The sequence below is a fragment of the Sinocyclocheilus rhinocerous genome, unplaced genomic scaffold, assembly GCF_001515625.1.
Source record: "Sinocyclocheilus rhinocerous isolate Xijiao unplaced genomic scaffold, SAMN03320098_v1.1 scaffold1802, whole genome shotgun sequence".
Classification (NCBI taxonomy): Eukaryota; Metazoa; Chordata; class Actinopteri; order Cypriniformes; family Cyprinidae; genus Sinocyclocheilus; species Sinocyclocheilus rhinocerous.
In genome coordinates this window covers 566,300-580,970 of record NW_015654351.1, presented here as the reverse complement: position 1 = coordinate 580,970, position 14,671 = coordinate 566,300, and the positions used below count along the sequence as shown (strand labels likewise).

The window sequence follows — 14,671 nt, the reverse complement described above, 5'->3', positions numbered from 1 at the left end:
AATTATTTTTTTTTACACTAATATTATTATTCTTGAGGTTATTCCTTTAAAAAAAAACTTACCAAATTATTCAGCAATAACTTATTTGACACAACTTTTGAAATATGGAATATAAAATGAAACATTTAAATTAAATAAAAAAATACTAAAGACAAAATAACAAATAATAAAATTAAATTATAGTAAAACACTATGCTATATATACTTATAACTTAAGAGATCCAAGCCCAAAAAAATGTAATAAATAAATAACAAAAAAATAAAAAATAAATCACAATCACTGAAATTTCACAGTGCTGAAAGTATCTAAGGAGCAATGACAGGGCTCCGCTGATGACTGTACTAAACCAAATGACACATTCATGACATCCCGTCGCTCAGAAGGGGCTTGTCACAAATCAGAATGATTGGCGATCTGAAAGGACCCTGAGAGAGAGAGAGAGAGAATCAGATGGACGGGTCCTGCCATCAGAGGTGACAAAATGAATGGAGAAGTGGCTTGCACAACCTGACACTCATGAGTAAACGGCCATGCTGGCTTAGATAAATGTGTGAGTATATGTCACCGGATGAGCCCCGTTACCCCACGGCTCAGAAAGCTTCAAGCAGCTGCCAAACGACATACTAACACTGCGGGTAACTGAATATTTCAGCCCTGGTTGGACTACACAAGCCACCAGTAATGTCACACTGAGCTATCACGGTTACATCTAGTCATCGTTTCCAAAGGCTAGCATCACCTGTTTGTGTGCGTGTTAATTACAGAACAGTGACAATGTTCCACTGATGAACGCTGGCTGAATGAAACGGATGTAAAAATAATCTTTATTTAAGCTACACAGCACAGTAGTTCAACATGTGATGCAAAACATATTAAGTGAACATGAAACACAAGCTGTGTTCCAAAACCTATTGCACTGCACTGATGAACACTGGCATCTAAGACAGCATGCTACTGTAACTGAAATGGAAACACCTCTGTTGATCATACAAATAGCGCTCCTAAGTTAAAACACCAGGGACGACTCAACTTACAACTACAAACTTGCAGTTCCACCTTGACATTTCATCACTTGTGATATAATTAAATAAATAATTATTAATTAATTAGTTAAATAAATAATAATTAATCTAATTTAGTGTATATACATATATATACACACACGCTCACATTTGATATATATATATATATATATGCAAGAGTTGCACCGGTGAAAGTCTTAAACAAAAGTTAAAGTAAAAACGGAATGATGGATATTCCGCATATTCTCTCAGAGACGACGAGACGACTAAAAAAAGCTTTTTATTTCATTGATTTTTATTGATGACTGAAGTGTTAATATTTTAATCATAGGCCTATAATTTGTGGTTGCCATTGTTTAACAACAGTAACCATTGTCTTTGGATTTATAGTAAAACCATCGTTAATTTTCATAAGGGTTGTGTTGTTGTCTGCCCTAGCACCCTCTAAACCTATTATAAAACAATATGATTATGCCTATTTGTCTGTTAAATTACTAATGTAACTTTACAATAGATAATTACGATGTCCTTTAGTATACAGTATTTTGAGTGATGAGTAACGGGCTGCTACTGCTTAACTAAGAAAACAAAAACAAATACAATAGCCTATTTACAGAAAAAACTGACCTGCACTTGAAATCCTGAACAGTAGGGCCTTAGAGCGGAACTGCACACACTCCAGCTCAAGAGCTCCACATAATCTAAACAATGAACTGCCTAACAATCTAACAACTGCTCATAGACAAATCTGACGGAGCATGAGAGGAAATTATTCATGCAATCATCCGGTGAAATGCCGAGGGTAAAGCCATTAGGCTTAAATCCATTGTTAATGAAATGTCACACCTCTGGAGTAGAGTCCTGCTGTGTTCCTCATTTCTGTCAGGACCACTATCATCAAAGATGATTGACAATTAGCATACAGTTTGGATTGGCGGTATGGTTCCGTTCTGGGCAAGAACTCCCTGCGCATCCATGCAGCCTAGCATGGATGAGAGCAGGGAGAGCAGCGATAACCCCCCCAGGGTAAACAGAACAGAACCAGCATAAATGTATTGCAGATATCGTTAAAGTTCAATAATGTTATGTACACATTTTAGAATTAGTCTGATTCAAGGAGAATCAGAAGGCTGAATCCTGACTGACAGAGGAGGAGCTGGGGATGGAGGAGGGTAATTAGCTATTGAGCAATGCGAAAACTGCTGATACTACTGCGGGAACTTATATATGAATACTTAGATAGGTGTCGTATTCCCATAGGTTGATGGGGATCAGCTGAGAGTCAGCTGATGCGAGCTTGACTAACGTGACCTGCCAGAACTAACGCTACGCTTGATTTAAGTTCCTCTCCATCTCATCTGTATCCGTGCTCTGGTCAGGCCAGCTCACTAGCTTTGAGCTTTCTGTGAGACAGGAGTCAGACAGGAATACTGAAACAGCCAGTCGTGTTGCTAACCACTCGATAGACTCCCCACAAGAAACAATGATTCACTTTACTCAAGCAAAGAATAATTGGATATATCGTGTGATTTTTTTTCCTGTTATTTAAAATAGAATTTAATTTCCTAGAAATGGCATAAATAAATCAATCAATCAATCAATAAATAAATAAATAACTTTAATATTAAATAAGATATAATTTCCTGATAAAATGCAATAAATAAAATGCATTTGTTTATTTATATTTCACAGAATCAGTTCACACATTAATTAAATAATTCTATGTCACTGCTCTGCTCTCTGATATCTTTCAAATAAATATTTCATGTGCATTCATGTATGTATTTGGCAAAGAGCTGTATAATAAGCAAGGAAATGTCCAGTCAGCTGGTCATTATCACAACATAAACAAGACCTGATCACCCTGTCTGGGTTTATTTTGCGATAATGACCAACTGACTTTCTTATTTTAGTGGGACGATGAAAGTGAAGCGTCTGGAGTAGCTGTGCAGCATAACAAAAAACAGGAACCAGGTGTCTGTCTATTGATGAGTCCCCATTGGCCACTACAGACTAGGGTTGTGCGATGTCTACCAAATTGGCATCAGACAATGTTTGCAGTGAAACATCGTGATGGACGATGACATCGGTGGGCGGGGAGGGGCGGATGACTCAGAGCCTGATCCAATGTTGATGCAGAGGAGTAAATCACCATATCATCAGCGTATAAATGAAAACTTGAATGTGCGAGATTATTCCCAATATTATTAATATATAAAATAAATAATAATGGCCCAAGGACTGATCCCTGTGGTACGCCGATATTTAGATTCAGAGTACAAGAAGTGAGTCCCTCTATATTTATACATTGAGATCTATCCGATAAGTAATTAACAAACCATCCGACAGTATTTACTGATAAACCTACACTAAGTAGCCTCTGCTTCAATATTTTATGATCTACGAAATCAAAAGCTTTGGATAAATCGATAAAGAGCAGCACTATGGTTTTTATTATCCAATGAAACCCTTAAATAATTTAATACTTTTATAATTGCTGTTCATGTACTATGTTTCATCCTGACCAGCTTTAAGTGTTGAAAACATTATCCAGTGCTATTAATGGTTCCAGAAATGCAGAAAACCTGCATAACTTGCAAAGTTATACACAAAAAGGGGTCTCTCATTCTCTTGCTCCAGTTTGTGAAATGGTGCTTTTAGATGTTTAGAAGCTTTGTGGTCACACAAAGCAGCATCTCTCTCCAAAACATGTTTTTAGCATAATGAAGAGCTCACGCATCGGAAGAAAGCGAAAAAGAGAACATAAACAACAGTGAAAAATAATTCAAATATCACTTGTTTACCTCCAAACATATGGGCCCATTTTTCAACTTCAAACGGCGAGTAAAGGCTGTTTTCAAGAACAAGGCACGGCATATTCAAAGAAAAACCCATACCAAACTAATCCCAGGCTACTTATTTTACAATGCAGAGTGGCAGGTCAGGGAGGCAAATTAAGATAAGGTGCCCGCTGCATATAAACAAACAGAAAGCAAGAAATCCATGCCGCATACACGCTCCCAACAACATCACAGCCATGAATAACTTGTCATTCTGTGTGTGTGACCTAAGCAATTTCTCTCCAGGACATATTTTGAAGGTTAATCAAAAGGAGCTGGACGGGGGTGGGGGGCAAGTTCGTTCACGGACACACGGACAAATGTAAACCCACATGGAAAACAGGCCGAGGGGAAGGACAGGCCATCTGCTGGGAGGCGTGCGCTGGCCGTCCTAGACTCATCAAACGCCTGTTGGGTGGGTTGTCTCTCCCTCTGTCTATTCGACAGAAACACGTTTGATGGCGTTTGAATAGCAAATTGTCCATGTAGTGTTGCACTCACATGAAAAATTGGATCTGAACATTTGCATAATTTGGTTTTTTGCAACAGGAGGCATTTTTTATTTCCTCCATTTTTCCAATCACAGCACATATGTGGCCTACTCTACACCTGGTATACAGTACTTCACAATCAGATGCGCTTGACCACATTAAAAACAAGGTAAAAATGCACCTAAGATGTATTGCAATCAGATCAATGAATTTAAATGTTGTCAGTGATGGATTCCACATTTGAAGAAGAAGAAGAAGAAGAAGAAGAAGAAGAAGAAGAAGAAGAAGGAGGAGGAGGAGGAGGAGGAGGTTAAGATCAAGAAGAAGTTTAAGAAAAAGAAAGCAGTAAAGAAGAAGAAAATTGTAAAGAAGAAGGTTAAGAATCTAAAGATGAAGAATCTGAAGAAGAAGGAGGAGGAGAAGAAGAAGAAGAAGAAGGAAAAGGAGGAGGATGTTAAGATCAAGGTTAAGAAAAATAAATTAAGGCGAAGAAGGTGAAGGAGAAGAAGAAAAAGAAGGTGAAGGAGGAGAAGAAGAAGGTGAAGAAGAAGAAGAAGAAGAAGAAGAAGAAGGAGGAGGAGGAGGTGAAGAAGAAGGAGAAGAAGGAGGTGAAGGAGAAGGAGAAGAAGGAGGTGAAGGAGAAGACTTTTAAAACGTCTTTAATTTACACTATTTCTCAACACATTACAGAGCTAATACACAAAAAACCCAACAAAACATAAACAACAATTTTACCAATTAAAAACCATGTTTCCAAACTCACTCAGTGTCACTAAAGCATCTCTCACACCCCTCCTCATTTAGAAAAAAGGCACATTATCAGTTTGTTTACAATATGCAAATTCAACAGCAACCCTAAATTCTACCAATGATTTAAAAAGAGACAAGTCAACATCTTGACCAGCATTTTTACATTGATGTGATTTCAGGATTGCTAACTTGGCTTGTCCCAATAAAAAAATGGCAAGTACACACTGTTCACGCCACGACTGCTTATACTTGCAACCAAGGAGGAGAAGGAGAAGGAGAAGGAGAAGGTGAAGGTGAAGGTGGAGGAGGAGGAGGAGGAGGAGGAGGAGAAGGAGAAGGAGGAGGATAAATAGGAGAAGGAGAAGGAGAAGTTGAAGGTGAAGGAAAAGGAGAAGGTTAAAAAGAAGAACAAGGAGGTTAGGGAGAAGGTAAAGAAGTAGAAGAAAAAAAGAAGGTGGTTAAAAAGAAAGAAGAAAGTTGTTAAGAAAAACAAAGGAGAAGAAGTTCGTTAAGAAGAAGAAAAAAGAAGTAGGTTGTTAAGAAGATGAAGGGGTGAAGAAGAAGAAGAAGAAGAAGGTTAAAAGAGAAGAAGGTTAAGAAGATTAAAAAAGTAGCAAGAAGAAGAAAAAGAAAAGTAAAGAAGGAGGTTAAAAAGAAAAAGAAGAAGGGCTTTTTATTTTGTGCAGGTAAATAAGATCAGAACTCTATTTGATCACACTGGAGATGCATTGGATTCTAAGGTATAAATGTAATCCAGCTAAAGAATATCCACATACGATCCAGATACGAGATGCATGTTAATGGCAGGTGTAAAGACGTGCAAAGACTGTGTTTGAAGTATACATTCATGAGGGAAGCCCACAAGGCAACATGCTCTCACAGCTCCACTCTGAGAGCCTAATTTTCCCAGGTTGAGATGAGGGTTGCGTTCATGTGAGAATGCCACCTCACACCCCTGCTGCTCTAAATAATATAAATCTTTCAACCGAGACCATTAAAGTTTCATTCCGGCGATGGCTGTACCTCACGCACACGTCATGACTCATCAACTGAGACTACATCACCGTGAGGCGACCACATTTCACCAGACGGCAGACGACTCGCCAAATGATTTATGACATTTATTCAACAACATGCTGCATAATTCAAGCAGTTTCACTAATGAGTTCACTTTGAGTTTCACTAATGAGTTCCACATTTGTGAGAGCATTTAAATTTTTGTCTCAAATCCGGCGTTTTTTGTTCGGTTGTTCACGTTACCTTTTAAATGTGGCCCAAACCAAACCAGTTTGGTTCCTAAACTGACCCACATGCATTAAAGACCTCACACTGGCAATGCCGGTGAAGCTGATGTGCAGTGAAGGCTGGCATCAAATTGCATGTTGATTAATTATGAGGGCGGAAGGTAAAAAAGGGTAAAATTTGAATAATGCATTCTATGGAGTCATACACGACCTCAATAGAGCAGAATGGATGGAAGTATGATCAGAATCAGGAAAGATGGGACACTGTAAACACATTCACACATAACGAATTTCAAAATGGGCCATCCTTTGACTTTATATGTCAGCATCTTTCTGCAAATCTTACAAATTATGAAGGATTTTGAGTTAAAACCGACATAAATGCACACAATTTCAGCTTGACTGTTCACATGGGCGATTTTTTGGTTTGTATTTTGAATAAATAAATGAATAAATAAAATACTTTAAGCAAGGACAATGTTACAAAAATATTTCAATCTTTTTATTTATTTAATTATTTAATTTTATCAAATAAATGCAGTCTTGGTGAATATAAGATCCTTCTTTCAAGTCTTACTGACCCCAAATTTTTAAAAGATGATATGTACATGCAAAACCATTACATGTTCATCATAAAGTTCTCAACAATTTTCATAATATCATTTAATATGATATTTTGTCATTATATGCAATTAGAATAACTTTATCTTAAATTTATACATCAGTACTAACATTTTAGCTTCTATTGTTCCTGTGCAAATATCTTGTGTAATATAGCAAATACTGTATGTTTTGCACAGTTCTGTAATAAATACAGTATTAAACAAGTCAGTACAATATTTTATGATTTCTGCCAAGGGTAAATCATACATGCATTTATGATGAATGTCAAGTTTGACTGAAACTGCACAATGAAACCGAATATCTTCATTGTACACACTGCAAAAAAATGGATGCATTTCCAATTTATTTCCAGACACGACAGTGACCCAGATCAGAAATGAAAAGGTCAGATTCAATCTCAGAAAAAAAAGTGCAAAAATTGTATCTTTAGGAGTACAACAGCTTGTCACTGGGGCAGTGCACTTAAAGGGGCATCTTTTAATCTTATTTACTCCTAAAAGAGTCATAGTACTTTATAGGTACTAAAGGGGTACAAAGTTTTTCAGAAGTCAGAAGGAGTTTTATTACCAAGTATGTTTACACGCACAAAGAATTTGACTTGAAGACAGAAGCTTCCAGTGCAGAAGAAAGTACGGACATAGTGCAAACATACATGATAGTGCAGACATACATAGGAATAACACAGTAGCGATGGAATATAACACGAAGAAAAACAGAAAATTAAATAATAATGCACTATATACAGACTTAGAAGTGTAGAAAAAAAAAGGTAATTGTTTAAATTGTTTAAAAAGTTGTCCCTTTAATAGTAGTGCCCCAGTGAGAAGCTGCTGTACCCCTACAGGTATAATTTTTGCACATCTGGCAGCAGTGTTCAGTATTTTTGCTGGTAACAATATCATGCAAAAAAAAAAAAAAAAACTGATCTGTGAATTACATTTGTGCCACACTCAGCTGTGTATATAGCTTATGTTTGTTTTAATCTGAGGTACTTCAGACAGAATCAGAGCAGACATGCGTAAGCTATGATGACTCAAAGAGCAGGAAGAGTGAATTTGTCTGGCTTATTCACGTCATTAGTCATTTTTTGGCCACCTTATCATCAATAGAAATGGAAAGGAAATAAAGGTGAAAAGGAACAGGACCTGGAAATATGAGTCTGCCAGACTTGAATTCAAAGTCTGACTTTTTTTTATGATGTTTACAAACATTATTAATCTTAGTTAAAAAAATACTACCATCTTCACCTGCAATGAACAAGCCATAATGACGAAAATGTCTCTTTTTAAGAATATAGCACTGCCATCTAGTGGACACTACTGCTTTGACCACAACAAGAATATGATACACATGTAGGCCTACAGTCACACACACACATGCACTTTCACACACACACGGACTACAGAAATGTATTCTGTATATAGTAAGCAAATGAAGTGCCACGTTGGCAGAAACACTCCCAATAATCCATCAAGGTCAGCGCACAGATGTGAGGAGCGAGCACAGCTTTTTTCCTCAGCGGTCTGAGCAGATCTGATCTACTGTCAGTCAACAGGACACCACGGTAAAGCGCAGCACATCCTCCCTGCTGTAATTACATATGTCCGGCTCAGACTACAGCAAATAATGAGCAGCCTGCTTAAAGATTCAGAGCCACTGACACCGCCTGCAGCGCGAGGCACTGTCCAACTCAAACGGCCTCAATCACAAACACAAACGCTCAATGAATTCATTTGAATGCTAATTCATTTTACAAACACAGCAAAAGACATTTATGTTAATGTTATTATTAGTGCTGTCAAACAATTAATCGTGATTAATCGCATCCAAAATAAATGTTTTTGTTCACATAATATATGAGTGTGTACTGTGTGTATTTATTATGTATAAATACAAACACATGCATGTATATATTTAAGAAAAATATGTTGTTTATATATTAAATATATAATAAATAATAATATAAATATATAAATGTATATACACGTAAATATTTTCAAAATATATACTGAATGTGTGTATTTATATATACATAATAAACAAACAGTACACAAATATATTATGTAAACAAAAACGTTTATTTTGGATGCGGTTAATCGCTTGACAGCACTAGGTATTATGAAAAACATACTATTTAATAATTATTATTTTATATACAGTATGCATATATTTCTATTACAGATTTAGAATTTCAAATATTCACAATAAATTCAATATGATTTCACGAGTGATATAAAAATTTACTTTTTTGTGCTGTAAAATATAGCACTATATTTAATGTGTATCATGACAATGATTGTTTGGTACAAAATAATGGGTTTCCAGGCAGAAAAAAAGCCTATTGAAATGCATAGCAAATCTCATAAAAATGCAAAAAATATTGCATAAATCTGAAGATATTGAGTTTCTTTGGCTCTTTGGCCTAGCCCTAGCTAACCTATTCTTTAAAAATGGCAGTTGAGGCGTTTACAGATGACTGCCCAAATGCACCAACCCCTGCAGCTCTTATTGCGGTTTACTGAAGCTCCATGGAGCACCAGAGACGCTCCCACAGAGAGAGAAAGATGAAAACACGTGAGCTTTCACTCCCAGACATCCATCCCTGCAGGAGCAGCAGCTGTGCGGGGCAGATCAAACATCATCTCTGCTTTTCACACACTCATATAGTTAAAAACAAAGCTAGTGAACCAAACTGGGAGACCATTTTGAAGGCTCAGGAAACCTTTGCAGGTGTTTTGAGTTGATTAGCATATTCTAATATGTTGAGATAGTGAATTGGTGGGTTTTTGTAAAATGTGAGCCAAAATCATCACAATTAAAAGAACCAAAGACTTAAACTACTTCAGTCTGTGTGCATTGAATTTATTTAATACACAAGTTTCACAATTTGAGTTGAATTACTGAAATAAATGAACTTTTCCACGACATTCTAATTTATTGAGATGCACCTGCATATCACTCTCACACTCTCACATCGTCATGCGCATGTGGGCTGACGTGCATACCACCAGCCAAACATAATCTGACAAACACGTGGAAAATTTGATGACACACTTACAAACTATGCACTATGCATTTACATCACGTTATAGATGAAAAGTGAATATGCTTGTCACACCTCTACTGAGTGCTTAATCCTGTTCTGTTCACACTGAGCTTGGTTATTTACCAGAGTGGAAACTGCATTTCATAACCAAATTCACTATGGAAAAGTTCAGGTAGTGACAACTGCATATTAAATATGCACAGTCAATAGAAAACTGAACCGAACAACTACTTACAAATGCAATGACATCACTATTTTGGATAGAAAAGCTATGGATTGAAGAGCTATGCTTATGCTACGAAAAAAAAAACAATCACAGAAACAGAGATAAGTGTCTTGACATTAATAGTTTTTAATATCAGACTTTTCACCAGTAGGTTCTACCACCAGCTTTAACTGCAACTCTTGTTACAGTTGAGTACTTATTTTGCTGAAAATAGTTGTGATGCTTACTATTTTTGTAGAAACCATGGTACATTTTTTTTAAATTCTTTGATGAATAGAAAGTTCATAAGAACAGCATTTATCCTATTTAAAATAGAATTCTTTTGTAACATTATAAATTTATTTACTGTCACTTTTGATCAATTTAATGCATCCTTGCTCAATAAAATAATAAATTTTTCAAACTTTTGATAGTTTATATGGTATATAATAGTTTATAATATAAGATTTAATGTAGATAAACAACATAAACAAATCACAAGAACTTACATTGTGACTCAGAAGTCAATATAATTCCCATATTGACAAATTTCCATCCCTGCCGGACCTCTGATTTCATGCGACAAATGTCAAACTAACATTCATGTTTCTAGTTTACAGCTGCAACCATCACATGTACAAAAATGAACACTTCTGTAGACAGAATGATAAAGATTTTTTCATTCCCCAAACTGTCTGTGTATGTGGCCAAAAATTATGACATACAACTTTTACATTTAATAGTAGAGTTACATCATGGTGGGAAAAATCATATCTGGGATTCTTCATGAGGGAAAGCACACAGATTATTTTACCAGTATTCATAAAGTCATGAAATTCACTATGACATAGCAGACCTTCTAATAGTGCAATAAGCTCTTCAAACTGAATAAAAATTTCCATTTTGCTCTGGCCGCCCCTTCAAAAGAGGCAACAATTTTCCCATGGACTCTAACACAGTCTGTCTAATGTCTGTAGGCTATATGCTACTTTTCCACCAATCATTAGAAAGTTTGGTCACCACCGCTCTGACACTGCGCTGGCAGCCAGAGTCTCGCCTGCCAGTCCAGATCCAACTTCTCACGCTTCCTCTGCCCATCTTCCACCAGTGCAACCCAAACAGTTTCCCAGGTAACATGCAAAACAAGAGCGTGTGTATTTAAATATAAAGGTAACCTGGCATGCATGTGGTTCCTACTCATAAACTGAATGAGCTGTTAATACAGGTTCATCTTTAGTCTCAACAGTGCAAATAGCTTTGTTCCACCCACCAACCAGACTGTGAACACACTGATAAATTGTCACTTACTGGTCAAGTGCAGGTGCTGCCATTTGCACCAGTAACACATGCCAGCACCACCACAGGCCTGTTAAAGAGACAAGTTATCCTCGAAGGCCCATGTGAGAAGCATACTTCAGGAATTTGTCAGAGACACCCAAGAGGTTACAAAGATGATGCACATGTCTCGGTTCTGCTACTTCCAGAGGCAGAAATTAACCAGGGCTTCCAACAAAAAATACTACAGAAAGGTGGGTTGAGCCCCGCAAAACAAGACCCCTGTGGCCTAAGGAAGGCACCTTATATGATTGTTTGCATTTAAAAATAATTAAAGGAATAGTTTACTTAGAAATGAAAGGTTGTCAGCATAATTTATTGTTGTTCCAAACCTGTATGGACTTTTTCTTCCGTAAAATAAAAACGGTACCCTGGCCACTGTTTTCACTACAATGAAAGTAATGAGGAGTGAGGTTGCAAAAATTAAAAAAACAAACAAAAAAAAACATCATAATAGTTCCACCGAAATCAGAACTTGTGCGCTATATTGTGAGTCTTCTGATATCATACAATATTTTTTGTGATAAACAGGCCAAAATAGTCATTATTCACTGATAAATTCAGTGAGCTGTTACTGTAACCTCTGTGACCAGAGTCTGTGAGTTCAAATTAGTGATCCAAACTCAAGAACAAATCATTCAGAGGTGTGTTTCCCAAAAGCATTGTTAGCGAACAACAGTTGTGTTGTTACCAACATAGTACAACAATTCAGTGTATCCCGAAACCAGTTCCAACAAACATTTGCAAACAGCATCGCAAACTTGTTTTGTTGGAACTCAGCTCTCCACCTGTGTTTACAAGCATAGTTTCTTGTTAGTAAGACATTCAGACTTAAATTGATTGTTTTTTTTATCAACAAAATAGTCCTCAGATGCCATTTCATTATTTACAGCAATAATCTGACATTAAATTAATCTCAAACTAATTAGCAGAAGTTTTTAATCCACCACCTGCAAGAAACAAGAAATTTGCCAGACATCATTACTGACGGTTCTATGTTGTTGAACCAACGTGGCATGTGCGAGTTATTGCAGTTTCAAGAAACATTTTTGATGAGCTCCTTGATTTATTCAACAATATATCATACTGTTACACCACACCGTTGAATGCGAAACGCACCCCAGTTGGTTCTGTGAACTGGATCAACTGATTCATTAAAAAGATTTAACTCGTCAGCACCGATAGTCTAGTGGCCAGTGTGTCGATATGTGACGACGTTGCGTTACGGGCGTCCCGAGTTCGAATCCCGGTTCGAGGATCTTTCCCAATCTCACCCCCCACCCTCTCTCTCTCTCACTTCACTTCCTCTCTCCTCTACAATGTCCTATCATAATAAAGGCAAAAATGGCAAAAATAAATCTTTAAAAAAAAAATTTACTCAAAATAAGTCATTAGTTCACTAAACTCATTAAATCGAATTTTCAGTGAATAACGACTTAAATGGCGGTCTGTTCTTTACACAAACGAATCCTATGGCTTTAAGAAGACTGGAAATAAGAGTGAATATGTAGAAGTAGACTATGTTCATGATCCTTTTTATGATGGCCTCTTGTCATTTTTGGAGTTTGACATCCCCAAAACTTGCCAGGATATTCTTTATAAAAAAAAAATCTCCTTTGGTATTTCACAAAAGAAAGTCAAACGGATTTGGAAATGACATGAGGGTAAGGAAATGATGACAGAATATTAATTTCTGGGTGAACTATGGCTTTAATAAGAACAACTCTTTAAAAATGCCACATGAAATGTCGGGCCCTCTGAGTCAAACGCTAACTCAGGGCGCATTACCATCAGGTTTACGCCTGCACAAAAAAGCATGTCATCTCAAAGCATCAGAGGATTCTCTCCTCTGGGTTACAGAGGTCTTACCTTGACTGCCGCTGCTGCTGAGAGAGTGCAGAGGAGCAGGACCCGAGCTGACGCTTGCTGTGGGCAGCTCTCCATTATTCAACTGTTTGACCCTCTTGAGGTGAGACTTTCCGTTGTAGTGGACCTGGGCCTGCGCAGCCGAGTGCAGCTGGATGTTGCAGACTTCGCAGAGCGAGTAGAGCAGCTTCTTCTTCTCCTGCTGGAGCTGCATGTCTACGTTAGAGTCGCTGGGATCCTTTACCTCCACGCAGCCTGGGATGGCGAAGAACAGTTGTCCATTTTCTATCAGCTGGGTGGGGCTCAAGGGGGTCTTCATACCTGCGGGACAACAAAGAGACGAGGGGTTGAAATGCAGAAAGTGTTTAATGCAAACCGGGATTGGTGATGACTCACCTTCTGAATTCTGCATCACCTCACACAGAGCTTTTTGAAAACCAGGTGGGGAGAGTTTACATCCTAAAACCACCAAGGTAGAGAACCGAAAACGTGTGTGAGTGCGGATGTCTGGAGTGCTTGTGTGGGCTACACGGGTGGCTGAATGTTCTCATCTCCCTGAGCTCTGACTCCTCCCCTCTGCACGCTCAAGCCAAGCTTCCCCACTTATAGAACGGGCACAGAGCTACGGACTGACCTCCTGTGCCCATCTGTTGCCTTTGGTAAGAGACCCGACTCGCATACCTCATGCCCACGGTTCTTACACAACCATCGTGAAGACAGTCGGCCAAGGGGGGCACGAGCAGCTACGAAGGGCTTATTCCTGTCAGTGGCAGCAGACGCCAAAACCGCTATTGTGTGTCTTGGGGTCTGTAAGACTGAATAAATTACATAAAACCTCTCTCCCGAGCCTTGACCTCTCAAGCACTACAATTGAATGGCCGGCGTAATGGATAGCTGCAAAAGGGGAGTGTTGCGCTCTGGGAAACGGTGATCTCTTTAATCTGAAAATTGCAAAAACTGCATATCTACCCAGTCTGCACTAATGCCACGGCTGGAGGCTTCCTGGGCTGGATGATAAAGGATAAAGGAGCATAAAGATACCAATTGAGTCAGCTGCACTTTTGAGAGCATGCTGGGGATGAAATATCCATCACTGTGCTCACGTATGCGTGGGTACATGAGTGTGAGAAGAGATAGATTGCTGCTAACATATATATTATATATAAATAATTATAAAAAATGCATTTTATGATGAACGCAGTATAGGCAGTATAAGCACACGTGACACGCCATTCTGGATCTGCGCC

The 14,671-nt window shown here is 37.9% G+C and overlaps 1 protein-coding gene and 1 long non-coding RNA gene across 4 annotated transcripts in view; one reads left to right on the top strand and one right to left on the bottom strand.

The window, feature by feature from the left end:
- znf385b (zinc finger protein 385B) overlaps positions 1–14,671 on the bottom strand; it is a 139,096-nt gene that overhangs the window by 93,317 nt on the left and 31,108 nt on the right. Inside the window, exons 1-2 of one of the 3 annotated variants that reach the window (XM_016523647.1) lie at positions 13,821–13,938; positions 13,428–13,745 (exon numbers count right to left, since the gene is read on the bottom strand). In XM_016523647.1, the coding sequence (XP_016379133.1) occupies positions 13,428–13,745; positions 13,821–13,836 (334 nt within the window). In that variant the 5' untranslated portion in view covers positions 13,837–13,938. Of the gene's footprint in view, positions 1–13,427; positions 13,939–14,671 lie in introns of those variants that run through there. The other 2 variants (XM_016523648.1, XM_016523646.1) reach the window with 2 other exon arrangements.
- Positions 9,265–9,731, top strand: LOC107717005 (uncharacterized). Its single transcript, XR_001637275.1, has 3 exons — positions 9,265–9,275; positions 9,435–9,436; positions 9,652–9,731. It is a non-coding gene; the product is annotated as an uncharacterized LOC107717005 (long non-coding RNA).